We start from the raw sequence: 19475 nt of genomic DNA, 5'->3' as shown, positions 1-19475 counted from the left end.
GGAATTGAAGATCGTCCGGGGTAAGCGCCCTGCCAAGAACGGCTTGGCAGGTCCAGATAAGGTCCACCAAGTGGAACTAAGATCGTCCGGGGTACGTCAGCGACCTGCCAAGAACGGCTTGGCAGGTCCAGATAAAGGATGCCGTTGTGCCGTTGTGCGCCAATAGATAACGGCAATAAAGGGCAATACTGTCGTGTATGACAGCATGAGCTGACGCGAGATGTTAGATAGTCTCGCCGAACCATATTTGCGGCTTTCAATCACAGCTGACCGATGCCCCGGGAAACGATTGGAATATCGACCGTGAAAGTAAGTGCCATTACTAATTGTTATATTCGTAGTAATTATTGCGGCACTCCAGCTCGTCCAAAGCTCACTCGTCATACTACCTTCTTCAAGATGCCCAGCTCGCAATATCCCCGAGACTTAGGAACTCGCAAGCTGAGCCTGAGTATAAAATGCCCACACCGCCGCCGGCATCCAGGTCCTAAGCCCGTCATCTGACGACGGGGCGGGTGCATCGGCCGGCGCCGGTCCGTGACCACCGTCGTGCGCCGCCCACAGAACCGGGTATCCCGGCTTGCAGCCCGTCGCGGCTGTCGTCATGTGCGTCCTGCTGCCGGCCCGGGGCTCTGGGGCGCCCGCCATAGACGCGCAGCCGTTGTTCTTGACGAACCGGTCGCGCATGGTCCGGCCGCCGGCGATGTTGAGCGTGCCGTCGCTGACGCCGTGGATGCCAAAGTAGGCAACGGGGACGTTGCCTCCGCTGCAGCCCGACAGCTGGCCGCCCGCGATGACGGTCACGGCCCGGAAGTCCTTTGCGCGTGCGCACGCGATGGCGTAGGTCATGGCGGCGCCGTACGAGAAGCCCATGGAGAAGCGCTGGGCCTGGTTGACGCAGAGTCCGGAGTCGATGTACTTGTTGATGGCGTCGATGAACAGGATGTCCTCGCCGCCCGAATTGGCCCACCCGTTATTGAGTCCCTGCGGCGCGACAAGAATGGCGCTCTCGTTGGCCATCTTTTGCATGCCGTAGTAGGCCCACGGCTCTCCGGTAGTACCGCCACCGGCGACCTGGTCCATCGTGCCGCCGACCCAGTGCAGGCCGATGATCACTTTGTATCCGTTGTCTTTCTGGTAGTTCCGGGGCACCCGTATGGTGAACTGACGTTGTTTGCCGTTGACGGTGAGGGACTTGACACCTGAGGTGATGGTTGGCGCCGAGCCGCATCCCGGGCTGCGGCCGGTGGCTCTAGTATGCGGGCCCGGGATCATAGTGCTGAGGGCTCCGGTCAGGTAAGCAAGCCCGAGGAGAAGAGAGCCGACGAGATACATGTTTGCAATCGTGAGCAGTGTCGCAGAAAAGCAAGTGCCGGGTCATAGAATAACACTCATCGACCCGGATGCCGTTGGCTCATTTTAAGTCTTGTCTCCATATGTAGCGTTTGATCTGCCGTCTGGTAAGCTTTTCCCACGACGGACAATTGTCATCCGAGTGTACCATATAGAGCTGTAGCCGTACCGTGGCCCCATCCGCTCCGTCCATGCCCATTCTCCGATCAGGAAGGGAACCACGGCCGAGGGCGGGGTTCCGACTAGGCTCCGACGGTGTTGTTGTTGCGCCAAGCAATTCGACACAATCTACGACGGAAGTGATGAAACCGAGCACTGCTGCCTTTGGAACCTGGTAATCGCCCTCGCTGCCGCTCCAATCGATCATCGCAGAGAACTACCAGCGTCCCCGGTACCTTAGATTGCTCATATCAAACGGACCGCACACCTCTTTCGAAATTGCAAGATGGAGAGTAAAGGTTTTCCACCACTGGAACTTCGAGTCGGTGAAGACATGGGAAGGAGGTCTGCCACCGACGACACTCGTCCAGATATTGGCAGTCTGGCAGAGGCCAATCGCCAGGCGCCGGTGGCTTCGTGGTAGCCTTCCCACACGCACCGACTCACGATGTGAACGCACATGTGCCGGTGCCATAGTCGGTCCAAAGTGTCCCATGAGCCTGGCTCTCCCCCGTCCTAGTATTCTTTCCGATGTAATACAGATTCCATGACCCAGAAAGAAAATCTGAGATGCGCGGGGTAGAGCCCCAACTCCTGGTGGCTTCGGCCTACTTGAACGGTGACGACGACATCTGTGATGCGCCGAAAACCTGGGCTACCTCTAGCTCTACCAAATAGCCCCACCGCAGTTGCCAAGCTCGGGCCGTTGTCGGTGCCGTCTTTGCCGAAGTCTACTATGTAACGGCTGATAAGCGTGTAAGACCCACATTTGTAGATCACGTGTTTTCTCGCATTTGGGGCATGTATTTAACTGGGGATCTGTCAGAGGCCAGGGGATCCACTGGGCGTGCACGTGCCCAGCTGGACTGGGATATGCGGGATTTTTATCCAGATGCTAAAGCTTCAAATCTATAGAGCTAATCTTATACCGATATATACAATTAAGCTACGTTAAACCTATATTGATCATTACCAATAATATTATAATTAAGAGTCTTATTAATTCGACCGTCGAAGCTATCGCTAATAACGATAACCGACTAAACGATTATTAATAATATCTATAACTAAAATTAATAACGTTGCCTTCAACGGCCCTAGGGATTAACTAGCTTAAGAAGATACTTTTATTTCTATAGCTTAGGACTTAGGTCTTTGGAAGTATATCGACCCAGTTAATCGTATTCTTTGGCCAACCGAATTAATAGAACCTAATATCGCCAACTATTAGGGGGAGGTTCTTATTAGAGAAATTAAGGAAGCTAAGAAACATAAGAAGGTTACCCTATTTATTATTACTAAATTTTATAATTTCTATTATAAGCGTAATTATTATAATTATATAATTAAAAAATTGAATTAGTATATAGAAGTCAAAACTTTCTTTAACTTGGGTATTAAAAAAATTACGTTAAGTTACTAAATATTCAAAACCGTTAGAAGTAATTATTAGGAAATTAATTTTACTAAATATATTAATTTATATAAATAATATAATAATTTTAATAAATTTACCGCTTTTAACAACTATAAAGTAAAGAAATTCGCCCAGATTAAATTTATTAATATTTTTAAACCTCCTAACGAAATTAACTATAATTAATATAGCTAGACCTTTTATAGGAAGTAGCTATAGCCTTCTATAGTATTAAAAGAATTACTAAAATAAATAAATTAAACCTATAGTTCCTAGAATTCAATATAGCTATAAAGTCGAATCCTTATACCGCTGAGGCAAATGATTATTAATTTTAATATAATAAGGAGATTGAAAAAAACTTTAATTTTAAAATCTCTTTCCGTACTATAGCTAAGGATTTTTGTAAAGTAGTAATAGCGAATACTATTTAGGGAAAAGGTTGCGCCCCCTTATTTAAAAATATTATATTCGCGGCTATATTAAGTGGTAAACCCGCTAAAGAAAACGTTCCTAATAATAAATAAAACTTTAGCCTGGAAATAGAGGGATAAAGAAAGGTTATAAATAAAAACAGCAAATTTAGGAAGAATATTAATAAAAATAAATATACTTCCTCCTCGTTCCTACTAGCGAACAAATAATTACAACGATCCCCGTATAAACTTTATAAGTAACTGGGCTATAATTTAAATAAGTACTACTATACTAAATTATAATTAGCTTATAAAAGTTAGATTAAAAGTCCTACTATTAAAAAGCGCTTATATATTAATTTAAAAAAGGATAAAATATTTAAAGAGGCTATTAACTATTTACGAACGTAGCGGGACAATAAAAACTAAAATAATTAATTCTATAGTCGCCAAGTAAGTAAGAGTAATTCTTTAGTACTTATAATGAAATCTAGTACTATATACTTACTAAAAGACTTTATAATCCTTAATTTAGGTACGATAATATATATTTTTAATGAAATTAATCGCTTTAAAGACTTTACCCCTTTAAATAATAATAATTACGTATAAGCGGGAAATAAGTAAATTCCTATAGAGGGGTAAAATATTATTATAATTATAATTTAAGATAACGATAGAGATAGAGAATTCTAACTCCCTAACGTCGTTTTAATATTGGGTATAATTTATAATTTCGTCTCCTTAAAATAATTTAAGGATAAATGAATTCATTAGGATTATAAGAATAATTATTTACACTCCCGCCTTATAGATTCCCTTATTTATTATATCCTTTCTAAATATAAATAGTTTATTTTAAAATATATCTTTTTATAAAATAATATTAATGAATCTTTTTTTATTATATAATATATAAATTATACTAAATGGAAGCCTTAAAAAAGTAAGCCCCTTCGCTAGTATTTTCGATTTAATTACCTAAGACCCGAAACTTTAATTAAATTAACGGAATGAAAATATAACGTACAATTAAAGGGACAAAATATAGTATATTATAAACTATATATTAAAGTTAAATTAAAGCGCCAGGTACCTAAAGAAGCTCGTAATTATTTAGAAGGCCTTAGATTACAATTAACTATCAACTTTTTCTCTTATAAGGAAGTAAAAGTAGAGTGTTAGAAATACTTAAATTTAATAATAATTATAAACCGGTAATTTAAATTCGTTTAAATATATTATTTAAATAATAGAAAACCCGAATTTACTATTACGTATTTAGAATTTCTCTATACAAAATTGTAAACTTAATACTAAATTGTGCTTCGGGTAATCGAATATAATAACGAAATAATTAGTAGTAAAAACATTACTACCTAATTTACCGCCAAGGGAACTAATATTAAGCCTTTAACGGTTTATATATAAATTTAAAACGGTACTATAGAATATTTAAGGGGTATAATCAAAATTAAAGGTATAATAATATAATTAAGTACAAGTTTTCCTTATAAATTGTAAATAGAAATTACTAAAGTAGCTATATATTAATATAATGTAATTCCTAAGGCGGAATATTATTAAAAATCTCCTTAAAACCGATTCAAAATATATTACTAATTTAAAAATATTATTATTCCTCTATTAAACCCCTTTTCTACTATTGTATAACTTAAGCTATATAATTATAAAGCGTTTATTCTTATAATAGAAACTATAAAAGAATAAAATAAATTAATAAAATTTCAAGACTGTACTTAGGTTAAGTATTTAATTAGATATTAATTAACGAATATTTATAGGATTTAGAATCCTTATACTAATTCCATTATTATTATACGAAATATTATACTTAATAAAAATAAAATCTTCTCTAGTAATAATATTAAAGAAATTTATAATACCTTTAATATTTTCTTTAAAAAGTTGGCTATATAACTAAAAGACCTTTATTAAATAAATATCGTACAAATAAACGTCCTATAAATCGAAACTATACCTATTATAAATAATGGAATTCTTAGTTCTATTATTTAAAATTTTCCTACCGAAACTGAAAATATACTAAGAGAAAAGGAAGATTTAGGGTCTAGAGAAATATAAACGTAATCTAAATCTTTAAAAATCCCATAAGTATTAAGAATACTGCTAGGTTTAAAAATACTACAAAGATTTTTAAAACCCTTACTATCGCTACCCGTATAATCGTTATTAAATTTCTAAAATATAGTCTTAAATTCGAAGGATAAAGAAGAAAACTATTTCCCTACGCTTTTTAATAATCTAACTACGTTTTAATAACCGACCTTTCTTACTCTAATAAAAAATTATAATTAATTATGAATTAATACCTTTATTAGGCCGCGTCGTTCTTATTTATGAAGGGTAAGCGACCTATAGGCTTTTTTAGGGAAGTAAGGTCGTAGACTAAACCTTCTTAAAATAAATAAAAAGAATGGTATTAATATTAATGACGACTATAATTCTAAATTAAAATTAATAAGGGATATTATTGATTAATATAAAATAAAGGATATATTAAAAACTTTCTATCGAATTAACTTTCTACTTCTTTTAAGATACTATAGTAATTTCAATTCTTATTCCTTCAGGAAATTCTTTAAAGTTGTAGAAAAGGAATACTTAGATAGATATAAAGAAAAAAAATCTTAAAAATAAATTAATATTAAGAAAGCGGGAAATAACGAAATATTCGGTTTAATATAGATATATATTTAAAAATTTATTTAAGATAGCTAATTCCTTAAATATAAAAGACATCGAATTGTACATAGGGATTAATAATTTAAAGATAGCATACGTAAAATGTATATAGTAATTCCAATAATTAAATCGTTCCGTATTTTAATAACTATAGCCGTCTACTTTAATTTCGATTTAATTTAATATAATATAAAGAACGCTTTTATTAACACTATATTCGATAAGGTAATATTTATAAAGGTTTCCCCTAAGTATATTAAAAAAAGCTAAGTACTCTAACTATTATATACGCTATATAATCTAGGGAAATCTCCCCTCCTCCAATAGTAGAAACTTACTAAAACCCTCGTAGCTATAAATATAAACCTTCTCCCTATAGAACCTAATATTTTAATCAAAAATAACGTAATCCTTTTCTTCTACGTCGACGATATCGTTATTATTTATAAGTATAAGAATAAGAAAATTACTATAATTAAAGAAATAGTAACTATTATAGAGAGGAAATATTAATTAATAGGTAGAAAGCTACTAAAATAGTTTCTAGGCATTGAAATTATTCGAAACCGAAAAAAGAAATTAATTTAACTATTATAATATAATTATATTTAAAAAATCATAGAGAAAGTTAAACGTACTAAGAAGCTGTACTTTATATTTATAGCTAAGGAGGAACTCCTACTTTACTAAAATAATATAGCCCCGTACAAAATTTATACGTATTAAATTAAAATCGGTTGAATTCTTTATATCACTATTACGTCGCAATTAAACGTAGCTTTCTCGGTCTCTAAATTTATTCGATTCAATTTAAATCCTAATTTAGTATATTATACGGTTATAAATCGAATACTCTTCTACTTCCTTATAACTTAAAATTACATCCTTCAATTAAATAGTAAAAATCGTTAAATCTTTTACATTATAATTAATTCTTTATTTATAAATAATTCTCTTAATTAAAAGAGTTTATAAGCATTTATATTTAAACTCCTAGGCACTATACATAATTAGCGAACTAATAAGTAAAATATAATTATAACTTCATTTATAGAAGCCGAATCATTATCTTTTAATTAAGGAATTAAAGAGGCTATTTATATTCGCTATCTTTTTAATAAATTTATTTTAGGGTTCGAAAATTAAGAAGCTACGTTTATAAACTATAATAATAAATAAATAATATAATTTATCGTAACAGGGAGATAATAGGGTAACACGAGTTCTTCGAGATACCACGATGCAAAAGCAATGTATAGTATTAATATAAAGAAAGAAGATGTCAGAGGAAGAAAGGCGAAGCCAAAGGCCGCGCCGCGCGGGAATCCCTTTATAGAAATTCCCTTATCTTATTATAAACCTACTTTATATAGAGTCGTACGACCTAACTGGTACGCCCAAAGGGTACGTGCCTGCTAATTATCTAATAAGGGTAGGCATAGCAATTACTATACCCAATCTATATAATTAATTAATTGAACTAATTATATATATAATATAATAATCCCGCATTAAATCCCAGCACCGTAAAGAAAATACTATTATTTTTAATAGGAATAGTCTCACTTCCTTCGACGTAGAGAACGTTTCAATCCTTCGCATCCAAATAATCCTTTTCGTCCACAAAACAAACCTTCTATTATCTATCGATATAAAAGTAGGGAACTCCAAACTTTTGTTCGTCTAGGTAATACTTCCAATAATCCTCTACTAATTCATTTATATCCTTCAAATCGTCCGTATCCTTCCAATCGTTCTTATAATATCTATATCCCTTCCATTTAATATAATACTAAACCTTTCCATCAACCTACTTATACGTAACAATCTTTTCCAATTCGTATTTAGGATCCAACTTTACTTCTAAATTTAAATTACTTTAAAAATCTTCGACTAGTCTAAATAAGGAGGCTAAACGACTAAAAGGATTATCCTTGTTCGGAGCGGGTATAAAATACACTACCGAAATTACTAAGTAAATTTTTATACGTAGAAGCAAGTCCAATTTATAAACCAAACGGCTAACCTTCTAAATAATTTCAAATGGACCTAATTATTATTAAAATATTTTACAAAGTGGACAATTAAAGAGATAATAACCGTAATTAAATTTTAAGAATACTTTATCGCCTATTTTAAAATTCATTTACTAGTAATTAATATTATAGCGAAATTTAACGTTAATAATAATGAAATCTATAACGAATTATATTTTCTAACGGATATAATTTCTAATTACTAAGTTATTTTCAAAAGAATAAAATAGGGTATTAATACCCGTAACAATATTCAAGAGACCCAATAATTTATATCCAAATAAGAACTTATAGGGTAAAACTTTAATTCTTTTAATAAATATACTATTAAAATTCCATTAAAGCGAAGGGATAATCAAAAACTAATTATATCCGAACTCGTAATAAAAAGCGTAAAATCTAATAGCGATCTCAACAATTTAATTCTTTTATTCCGTAGCCCTATTATTAAGAAGGTAATAAGTAATCGTTATATAAAGTTTAATATTTATAGCCGTCTATATCCTCCGCTAATATACTGAAATAAATTTCCGACTGCGATTTAAAATAATATTAATCGGGAATCTCCAATTACAAAGAAAAAACATTCGAACTATAATAATACTCTATTCGGTCGCTATATAAATATTGTATCCGGGGATTAATAAATTCCTTTTAAATATTTTATCGGTAATAGGCATTATAGCGTTAAATATACTATAATTAAATATCTACTAAAGAGTATTAATTAAAAATACTTCCAAAAAGCCTATCATAAAATCGATAGAAATAACGCGTATAGGTAGAGCCTCCTTAGGGCGAATAAATTAATAATCGCCAATAAATTAATTATAGTCGGTTTAATTAAATTAATATATTAAATAATATTTAAAATACTATTAATTAAACAGCTTTTATTAGGAAGAAATATTCCTTGAAATTTATATGTTATATAATTACAGCTAAAATAATACTTTTCGTTATAAACTATTTTTAAAACGTCTTTTATAAATTTATATAGAATATAAAAGTTCTTTATACTATCAGCCTACTAATTATAAATAAAACTGTCCTTTATAAAAAAAAGATAGTTAAACTTTAAAAAAATAACGTCTCCGTCTTCAGAGACCCTCTTATATTCCTTTAAATATTCTATAACTTTTATAAACTTCTTATTAAACGTATACGTTATAATATAAACCTTCCGTAATTTAAAATCCATTTATACTTTAGAATAAACGTACTAAATATTATCGAAATAATAAACCGAATTTTCCTAAACGTTATTAAATACAAATATCCCTTCCGGGTTACTAGCCTCGTCGCTAACTACTTTTAAATAGCTTAACGCGTCGGGGACGAAAATAAATTAACTAAAAATATAAAATACTTTAAATTTATATTTAAATAAATAAATAGAGGTATTAATAAATTAACGATTTATATAATCTATAGAAGTCGTACGTAGAGAAATCTATTCAATAATACCCTTAATAACTAAATAATCGGTAAAAATAACACTTAAAAAATTAAAAAAATATAATTAAGTACGCAACTTCTTAATAGCCCAAATAAAACAAACTACTTCTAACTCAAATAATCCGTATCGCATTTTAATTTTAGTAAAGACCTTACTAAAAAACATAATCAATAGGACCTACGCAAAGGGGATACAAATTACATTACTCTTATCTTAAATATATATAAGCCTTAAATAAAATAATATAATATTAAAATTACGCTTAAATAAACTATCAATTTATAAAAAGGCCTACAAATCGGGGTCTAAATAGTATAAAATAATAAGATCCTTGCAAATCGCCCGTTATAGAGCCTTGAAAACGGCTTTTTCAACGGCGGTAAAAGTATACTAAATTTTAATACAATATATAGCGCGTCTAATTAGCTTTCCTATTTCGACTTTACTAAGTTTATAGCCCTCAATTAATAAAGTAATTTTCTTATTTTAAAGGGGATCGATTAACTATATATAATAAACGATCAAATAACGAAGAAAGCTAATACTACTAATATATTACTTAAAAACTTTTAAATTATCCGGAAAAATATAGTTCTTAAAAGCTTCGATTCGTTCCTTAATTGTTAATACACCAAAACCGTTAACGTAAAAACCGAACAATTCGACGCTTAAATAATCGAAATATAATTTTTTAAATAAAAGGATAATATTCTTCGATACGAATAGAACGAAAATCGTATTAAAATACTTAAAATAATCGTCGACTAAATCGGAAACAATAACAATATCGTTAATATATACCTTACAATAATCTCTATATTTACAAAATAATATAATCTATAAACTTTTAAACGTATACTAATATATTTTTAAAACCTATTTACGTAATAGTCGGCTACTCGAGCCCGTAATATATTATTAAGAGAAACTCTAACTACACGTGGATAAAACTCTATCTGCACGTGGAAAAAAAAATGAATTTCAATATCTTTTTTCAAGCACCAAAAAGTTTAATAAGGAGGCAAAAAGTATATTATGTTTTTTCTTGTTTTTTTCTCTACCTAATATCTCCCTTTCAAAAAACGCACGTGCCCAGTAGCCCAAGAAAACCTTAGGGAAAGAAAGCTATTATAAACGAATAATTAGGAAGATTAAAAGTCCAAAAGTCCAAAGAAGTAGGATTTAGATGACGCTTGAGGCTATGAGGTTGGTACCTACCCTTAAAAATCCGTCAAAAGTCGACGAGTAATTTGGTACTACTTTTGATTTTATACACCAAGGTTCGACTAAGTTATATTTAGAAAAGAAAAAGTGGATCCACGTGCGGATAGAGTTTCTTATTATTAATATAAATCGATCCTAATACTTCTACTAAACGCCAAAGCAGTAGAAGAAAAAGATAGTATTAATAATAATAATTATTACCTTACCGCGTATAAAAATAATAATTTCGCCTTAAAGGGGGAACGGATAATTATTAGGGATTGTTAAATTATTAAAAATACGCAAATCGATTATAGAGCGACCCTTAAAGCCGTTTTTAATTTTCTACTAAACGACGAAGACGGGGTAAGTGAAAAGCGTAACGTATTTTACCTAATTCATTTTACCTTATTTATAAAGGGTATCAAATACTTCGTTAATAATAATTTAATCCTTTTTATTTATAAAATATATACGCGTAGCCACCTGATAATTTTACTAACCGTTAATAAACGGAACTTTTATTATCTCTTTATCCAATATATTTACTAACCCTCCTTCCTTTTAAAATTTAAGAAATTATTTTACTAACTTTATTAATACCCTCGAAATTCGTCTACTACTAGCAAATATATAAATACCCTCTTCGGTAACGCATTTCAATACTTTATTATCTATACGAATACTTAAAATAGAATATTTCTTAAGCAATTTAAAATATAAAATAAATTCGGGCGTAGAAATAACGTAAATAATCGGTACAGGGGTTTCGGATATAATAATATTAGGTGGTATAACTTTAATTATTATATTAATTTCGTTAATAATAATAAAACTTTCGAAATTAATATTGAAATCTACATTTATTTGTATAGAATATATTTAATAAACAATTTCTATTACTTATTTTATAAATAGAATCGGGTTACCATCTATAATATTAAATATTTAAATAAGTATAATAATTTTGCAAACACTTACACAAGAAGTAAAAAAATAACTATCGACGTCGCATTCTATAATTATACTAACTTTCTATTTACAGAGAATAATTAATACTTCGTTAATTATATTTTTTATTAACGTAACTTAAGGGGAATGTATATCGAATAGTAAATTAATAATAGTAGGGTAAGAAGAATTAAAGAGGAAACTTCTATCCTTCGGTAACGCAATATAATATACTAATACTATATATTCCTCTCCGGGTCGTAATATAATTTTCTTTATAATTATAACCTTTTTTGTATAATAGTTAAATAGTTTAAATACTTCGAATATAATATTAAAATTATTTCATAGAAAATGAAGTTTAATTTAACAATAATTAATATATACTTAGCGGAAATAAAGGAAAAAATTAGCTAAAAAAAGATTCGGCTCTAATTTGTCGATTACTTAACTAGTTATAATAATCTTTAATAAAGTAAAGTTACCTTTCGAATCCGTCCCTAGGAAATAGAATATAAATATTACTTACTGAATAAATTTAATTAATTTACCGCTAACGTTTTTAATTCTAATTGTATATTCTGTTAAAATTGTAAATTCAACAATATTCAAAAAGGGCCGGCTAATAATAGTTTTTCCTATTCCCACGTCTATATAAATTTTATCCTCTTCTAAATTTAGGATTACTCTAGCGAAAATACGTAAATAAATAAATCCTAAAAGTAATCTTTATTTCGAAAGTTCGCTTATTTAAAGAATTAAATATTTAACTTAGAAGGGAATGGTAATAGCGTAGTAAATAATTTTAATTAATCACGTATTACGGGGTTTATTATAAATATTGAAATATTCGAAAAGGCGATTCTTAAAAGGAAAGGTTTCTTCACAATCTTTATATTTATAGAAATTATCATTAAAATGGATAAAGTGAATTACGTCTTTACAATTACTCTTTATTTTATAAATTCGCGTATAGTTATCTTTTCTTTTTATCGAATTAAACTCTAATAAATATTTAGAATAAATTAATTCGCTATTATATATATAATAAACTGGATTATTTAAATTATATTTATCTGAATCGCTATAAGCGGAATTAATAAAATCCGTAATAATATCTTCCTCCTTAATATAATAGGCATAATCCTTATTTCTGTCCTTATTAATATTGTAATCGCGGTTATAATTATAATTATAATCGCAATTATAGTCAGAATTATAATTGTAATTAAAAGTACGGGTATTAATATTATAATTATAATTATAAGTACGGGTATTACTATAGTCGTTAGTATAATTACTATTAATATCGCAATTACAATTGCGATTACGATTATTACTACGGTCGCAATTGTTATTACGGTCGCGACTACAATTATAATCGCAATTAAAATCGCGATTGCTAATAGAATAATTATAATTAGCATTATTAGTAGAATAATTACAATTACTATACTTACTCCTAACTATAGCGAATAAAACGGCTTTAATTTTCTTAATTTCTTCGAATTAAACTTCGACGTCGCTAAAGGCAGGAGGAGTACGGAGTATAATTTTAATATTAATATTAAAATTATTCCAAATTTAGATTATAACGCCGTATTAATTATTACCGCTCCTGAATAAAATGTTTATAGCGTAAACGAAACGGAATTATTTTAAAACGTACGTAGTAATTATATTCTTATCCTTATAAATATTGTAGAGAATAAATCTTCCTTTATTAAATTTCCGAATAATAATAATTGAATCGGGCGTAAATATCTTAATTAAAATAATAGTAAATTATTTCAACGTACAAAATTTATAACGCTTTTTAAGAATTATTTAATTATATTATTATATATAGGCGGTACTTTATAAAAAGAGGGGCTATATATAAATTAATTCCTTATAAATAAAACCCTTAGGATTATTTTTAAGAAGAGTAGTTAAGTAATCCGAAAATATAGAGGCGTCGGTATAAATAATACTACTACTAATCTTAATTATACTTATATTATTGAAATTCTTAGTAAAGGGGTTAAAAATATTAATATTATTTCGCTTAAACTTTAATTTATCGTCGTTAGCAAAATTAGTAAGTAAGCGAAGAGAAGTAATATAAGTAGGGTTATAACCGAAGTCGAAACCGTCGTAGTCCTTATTATAACCGAGGTCGAAGCTGCTGTAATCCTTATTACCGTCGTTACTACTACCGCTATTATTAGGATTTCCGGAGGCTATGGTAATAAAGCGGGTAGTAAGGGGGATAAGGGGAGTACCGCTTCTAACTTTATTAAAGGAATTAATATTAAATTTTAAATTAGTTAAAGGAAAAGTACTTCTAATTTTACTATAAATGTCAGTATTAATATTAGAATTAGCGACGAAGAAAGTATTAATAATGGGGATTATATTAGTATTAACGATATTAGCCTTCTTAATATACTTAGCGGTCGTACGCTCCATAATAGCTTTACTAGCTTCGGAGTAGGATAAGTCTGGGTATACTACTTGTAACGAGTCTGCAAGAGTAAAGTATAGCGAGCAGTCATATAAAGTTGAAATACTATATTTAATAAGGAAAGAAAGAAAAGACTGCTAGCAGAAGGCGGGTAGTTAGAATAAGGTTTTAAGGTATGTAATACCAAGCCCGTACGGGCTAGGTAATCAGGTGGGTCCAGCCAACCAGAGGCGGTACATCGGTCTTAGCACTACCCGAGCGATGGCAAGCCACATAAACCGGCTTAGCGATAGCCAAACTAATCCCCTAGGCTTTAGCCCTATAATATTACCCTCTTACTCCCCTTTAGAGAATATAATTCACCGCACAAGATACGTCGTAGTTAAAATATACGAAAATAATTAAAATCCAATTAACTAGCCGTACCCTTCCAAATATTCGTAGACGGGGAAGAATTAATAATATTAAGAAGTCTAAAAATTCCTTCTCTAAGCTCCTAAATAAACGCTACACAATTACCAACGTACTACCTAAATCAGTAGTACCCTACTAAATACCTACCCTTATAGAATTATTCCTAATATATAGAAATTAAGATTAAATTAGGAGATATTTCTAAATTTTACCTATCCAGGATAGTCTCTTCTATTATAATACGTTCATAATCAATATTAGAAATAATTAATAAGACTAAGGCTATTACCTAGTATTTCGTATTACTTTGCTTCTTTTGTTAATAGGAGCTTTATCCTCACTGCCATAAAGATAGCTTAGTAGTCCTTATACTTACGAAATATAACGTTTATTACCCTCCTACAGTTACGTATTATAGTAAATACTAATATTCAATTAATTATACGTAAAAGAAGTAGATCAAAGATTAATTGTACGATTGACTAGTAGGCGCTTTACTTCGATTAGTTATTAGAGGTTCCTCTTTTTAAATATAATTAGCGCTCCCTCTACTATAGTATTTTTAAAGAGCTTCTATTTACCGATAAAACTTCTATTTAATTAAATCCCTCTTCTTTATAATTATTACTATCGTAACCGCCTAAGCCCCCAACCGGGCTATTAATTCGAACGTTATTCAACTTCGTAGTTTTAAAGTACTTCCTAAACTAGTGAGAACCATTACCACTTGTGCACCTACCCTCCCTTTTCATTTCCTCCTCCTTCGTCTCCTTTATTGTAAACTAGGCTCAAAACTCCTTATAGTAGCGACGCTAACATCTTAGGATCGCTAACGTTTTCAACTGGGGTATACCTAGCGGAGGCAGAGGCCAAAAGAAAAGTGTTACCATTAAAGACGGCGGGCGAAAGGCAAGCGAGCCTATATCGCCGAAAGCGAGTCCATCCACGTAGAGCTTGGACGTCCTAAATCTTAAAAACTAGTACCGTTATCGAGAGGGACGGAGGTCCGGGCAGCAGCAGCGGCTGAGATCAAGGATGATCGCAAACAAACGGAGCAGATCGAGCGAGAAGAATAAAAGCGAAAGAAAGACTCTTCTGGCATGCCGGCGAGAGAAGGGCAACGCTAGCGCGAAAGACGTAGAAGGGAGGTTATCGCTGGCGGACAGGAGCGACAGTGGGTATTGCTAGAGGAGACGAGAGCAACACGGAGAGGGAGACTCTTTAGGCGTACCTACGAGAGAATAGCAAATGCAACGGAGTATTGAAAAAGAGGGTCAAATATAATATAACAGGTCTACAAAAGTAAGGCACAGCGAGCAATCGTATAAGGTTAAAATGCTATATTTAACAAAGGAAGAATGAGAAGACTGCTAGCAGAAGGCGGGCAGTCAGAACAAGGTTTTAAGGTATACAGTGCCAAGGGCGCACGGGCTAGGCAATTAGGTGGGTCCAGCCAACCAGAGGCGGTATATTGGTCTTAGCGCCACCCGAGCGACGGCAAGCCATATGAACCGGCTTGGTGACAGCCAAGCTAATCCCTTGGGCTCTAGCCCCATGATACTACCGAATAAATATATTTAGCATAAATATTATATATTTCTCTTATATATTTTGCGTATATATTAATTTATTTCTAGAATAATTTATAAAAATTATCCTTTCAATTTTTAATACCGTTAATCTATTTTAAGAAATTATCCGCATTGATCTCCGTACTAAGTTTAAAATCTTTAATTAAACGAAAATTAATTAATCTATCTATAGAGAAAATATTATTAATATAGTCTATAATATAGAGGTGTTTACAAGTCCTAATAAGCGGGCTATTATTGTAAGGACCGTCGCGGGGAATATTATAGGAGATAGGAATAAATTCGGGAATTTTAGGGTTAATTCGGAAATAGTAAAGAATTTCAATATAATTGGGGTTATTATCCGGATCGTTAAAATCTTTAATAAATAATTTATAATAGATAGTACGCTTCGGAGAGTACGAAGGTTCTTTACTATTATCGAAGGGCTCTATAAGTTTATTAACCTAATTAAAGCTAGGGGAATTATTATAATAAATAGTAATAACGTTAGAACGGTCGGACTTACTATTAAGGAAATATTTAAGTATCTTTATAACCTTTTCTTTACTTTTATAATAAAATTAATCTTTTATACTATTATTAGGTCCGGTTAAATCGAGCGCTTATATAATCTTATTATAATTACTCTTTAAATTAATTTCGAAACTTTCAATATAAACGGCGAAATTATCAATACAAACTTCTCTAGCTTTAGCGTCATCGTAATTCTTAGCGAATTATTTATATATTTATTCTTTAAATTAATGTATATTAGAATCGACGCTCTTAATTAAAGAGTCTATATAATTTAAGCGCTTCTAAATCTTTTTATTGGAAACGCGCTTAGGTAAATCGTTACTTTCGTTAGGACTATTGTTCTCTAAATCATCGTCGCGACTAAAAATAACCGTATTATAATTATTATAGGGAGAGACGCACTTCTAAAGTAATTTAGGAAGTATAAAGTTTTCGGGGGGGTAAATAATAATTAATAATTAACGTAATTTCGAAAGGGAGAGGGTATTAATAACTAAAGAAAGGATATTACTTACAATACCGGGTTTTATAATACTATTATAATATTAGCGGGCTAAGCAAAGGATCTAACCTAGACCTAAATAATATTACGCTAATAAGGAGCGTCGCGAAACTAAGGGGCGTTGCGAAATTAAAGTAGTATAGCGGACTAACTATTTAAATAATTAATATTATATATATTAGGAATAGACAACTTACGTAATAAGCAGCGTATAACTATAATTCGGAAGAAGGTCTTTACTAGTTATAATAATAATAATTAATAGTTAGTAAAAGGTTAGTATATATTTATTTACCTACAATTACAATATATTTAAATAAAAGGATTAGGGTAATAGTAAGGGAAATAAATAGGAAGCTATTTTTATTAATACTATCTCGTAATAAGCGACCGATAATTCTAATAGGAAAGAAAGGGAGCGATAGCTATCCTACAATAAGCGAATTACAAGGTTATCCTTCGTATTGAGGATTAAAGAAATATTCGGATTGGAGTAGTATAATATTTCTATATATTTATTCGATACGAACCGACGCGAGCGCAATAATATAAAGTAGAAGCGGGAAATCTATGACACTATTTTACGACGAGTAATCGTAAAAGAATATTATAATTGCGGGGTCGACGTCCTATATAATAAACAATTTTGCGATCGGACTAGTAAGTTCGTCATAAAGGCAATCAGCGAACTTACTAGAAGATTAGTTACTACAATATTTAATTATAATTACCACTTAATAGGGTAACACGGGTTCTTCGAAATACTATGATATAAAAGTAATATATAGTATTAATATAAAGAAAGAAAATATTAGAGGAAGAAAGGCGAGGCCGAAGGCTGCGCCGCGCGGGAATCCCTTTATAGAAATTCCCTTATCTTATCGTAGACCTACTTTATATAGAGTCGTGCGACCTAACTAGTACGCCTAGAAGGTACGTGCCTACTAGCTATCTAATAGGAGTAGGTATGGCAATTGTTATACCTAGTCTATATAATTAATCAATTGAGTTAATTATATATATAATATCATAGTCCCGTATCAAGGGAGTTTGGTTCGTAACTAAATTTAAATATATTAATATATAAATACTAAATAAAGTAAGCTTAAGAAAGGAAGCTAATAAACGTAATCTATATACTAATTAAAAAATTGATCGTAAATAGCCTTACTAAGAACTTCCTTCCCGTAATACATTTAAAGTCTATAGAGCAATTAGGGCTTATAGAACTATAGCGGCTATAAATTCAATTATAAGAATTTAGTAGCGGAAATATTGCTATAGGCCGCCCGAAGGGTGTAGAGGATTCTATAAAAGAGAAGTCGGGCAACGAATCGGCAAGTATAATGATAAATATAGTAAGGTAAAACTTTTACGAGTAACGGTTTAAAAACTACTATAACGAAGAAGTAATCTAAGAATAGTATTATTTTTAGCTAGTTTTAAAAGGATTTTAAAGTATTTTAAGGTATTTTTAAGTAAATTTAATGTAGTTTGTACACTAGATTTAAGGGGGTGTATTAAAGGCTAGGGGATCTATTGAACGTATATATACCCAATTAGATTAGAATATACGGGATTTTTACCTAGATACTAGAACTTTAAATTTATAGAGCTAATCTTATACCGATACACACAATTAAGCCACGTTGAACCTATATCGATCATTATTAGTAATATTATAAGATCCGGATTCTGGGATTTCTCCCCTTTTCCTTTTTTAGCTTAGGCCAGAATAAACAATTCGTTTTCCTCATTTCTCACGTGGCTAAAGCCCCGTGGGGTAAAGCTTATATGCACGTTATAGTTATTAGATTCTCGAGTGGTATTCTAGCTAGATGTAAGCTAGATGCTAGAGTCCTAGCCACCTAATTTAATAGGTCTTAACAAATATAGGATACCCCCAGACCCCCAGACCTTCTATAGAGAGAGCGCTCGAATTAATTACACAAATTCAATTAATTACATTAATAAATCTAATAATTAACAATCTAATACACGCCCTATTAATATAACGATTAATATTACGAATTAGTAATAAATAATATAAAAACGATACTTTTACAATATCCTTCTCAAAGCTTACCGAAACGAAAAAAAAAAAACGTCGCGTATTTTAAAGACAGCGACGACTAGTCGTAATAGGAACCTATACTCTAGTCGAAATATATCCCTAATATCCTCAAGAATTAGCTTTAAGGAAAAACTAAGAAATTATCCGCCCCGAGATAGCTTTATCTCAATTACTACCCTATAACGAAGGAAGCTAAAACCCGTATTA

The 19475-nt window shown here is 31.6% G+C and overlaps 2 protein-coding genes across 2 annotated transcripts; both read right to left on the bottom strand.

Annotated features, from left to right (window-relative positions):
* Positions 1-335: 335 nt before the first annotated feature.
* B0H65DRAFT_212156 (uncharacterized protein) lies at positions 336-1532 on the bottom strand. Its single transcript, XM_062821946.1, has one exon. It carries the CDS (start codon positions 1333-1335, stop codon positions 427-429), a length of 909 nt encoding a protein of 302 aa, XP_062682320.1. The 5' UTR covers positions 1336-1532; the 3' UTR covers positions 336-426.
* Positions 1533-10122: 8590 nt separating this feature from the next.
* On the bottom strand, positions 10123-10368 carry B0H65DRAFT_427180 (uncharacterized protein; the record flags this gene model as incomplete). Its single annotated transcript, XM_062824670.1, has 1 exon — positions 10123-10368. A coding segment is annotated over one exon (246 nt), but the record flags the coding sequence as incomplete, so codon positions are not given.
* Positions 10369-19475: the final 9107 nt, after the last annotated feature.

Source organism: Neurospora tetraspora (genome assembly GCF_033439725.1).
Source record: "Neurospora tetraspora strain CBS 560.94 chromosome Unknown B0H65scaffold_4, whole genome shotgun sequence".
In the NCBI taxonomy this organism is placed as follows: Eukaryota; Fungi; Ascomycota; class Sordariomycetes; order Sordariales; family Sordariaceae; genus Neurospora; species Neurospora tetraspora.
The sequence above is the reverse complement of the archived record's forward strand: the minus strand, read 5'-3'. Positions and strand labels throughout refer to the sequence as shown.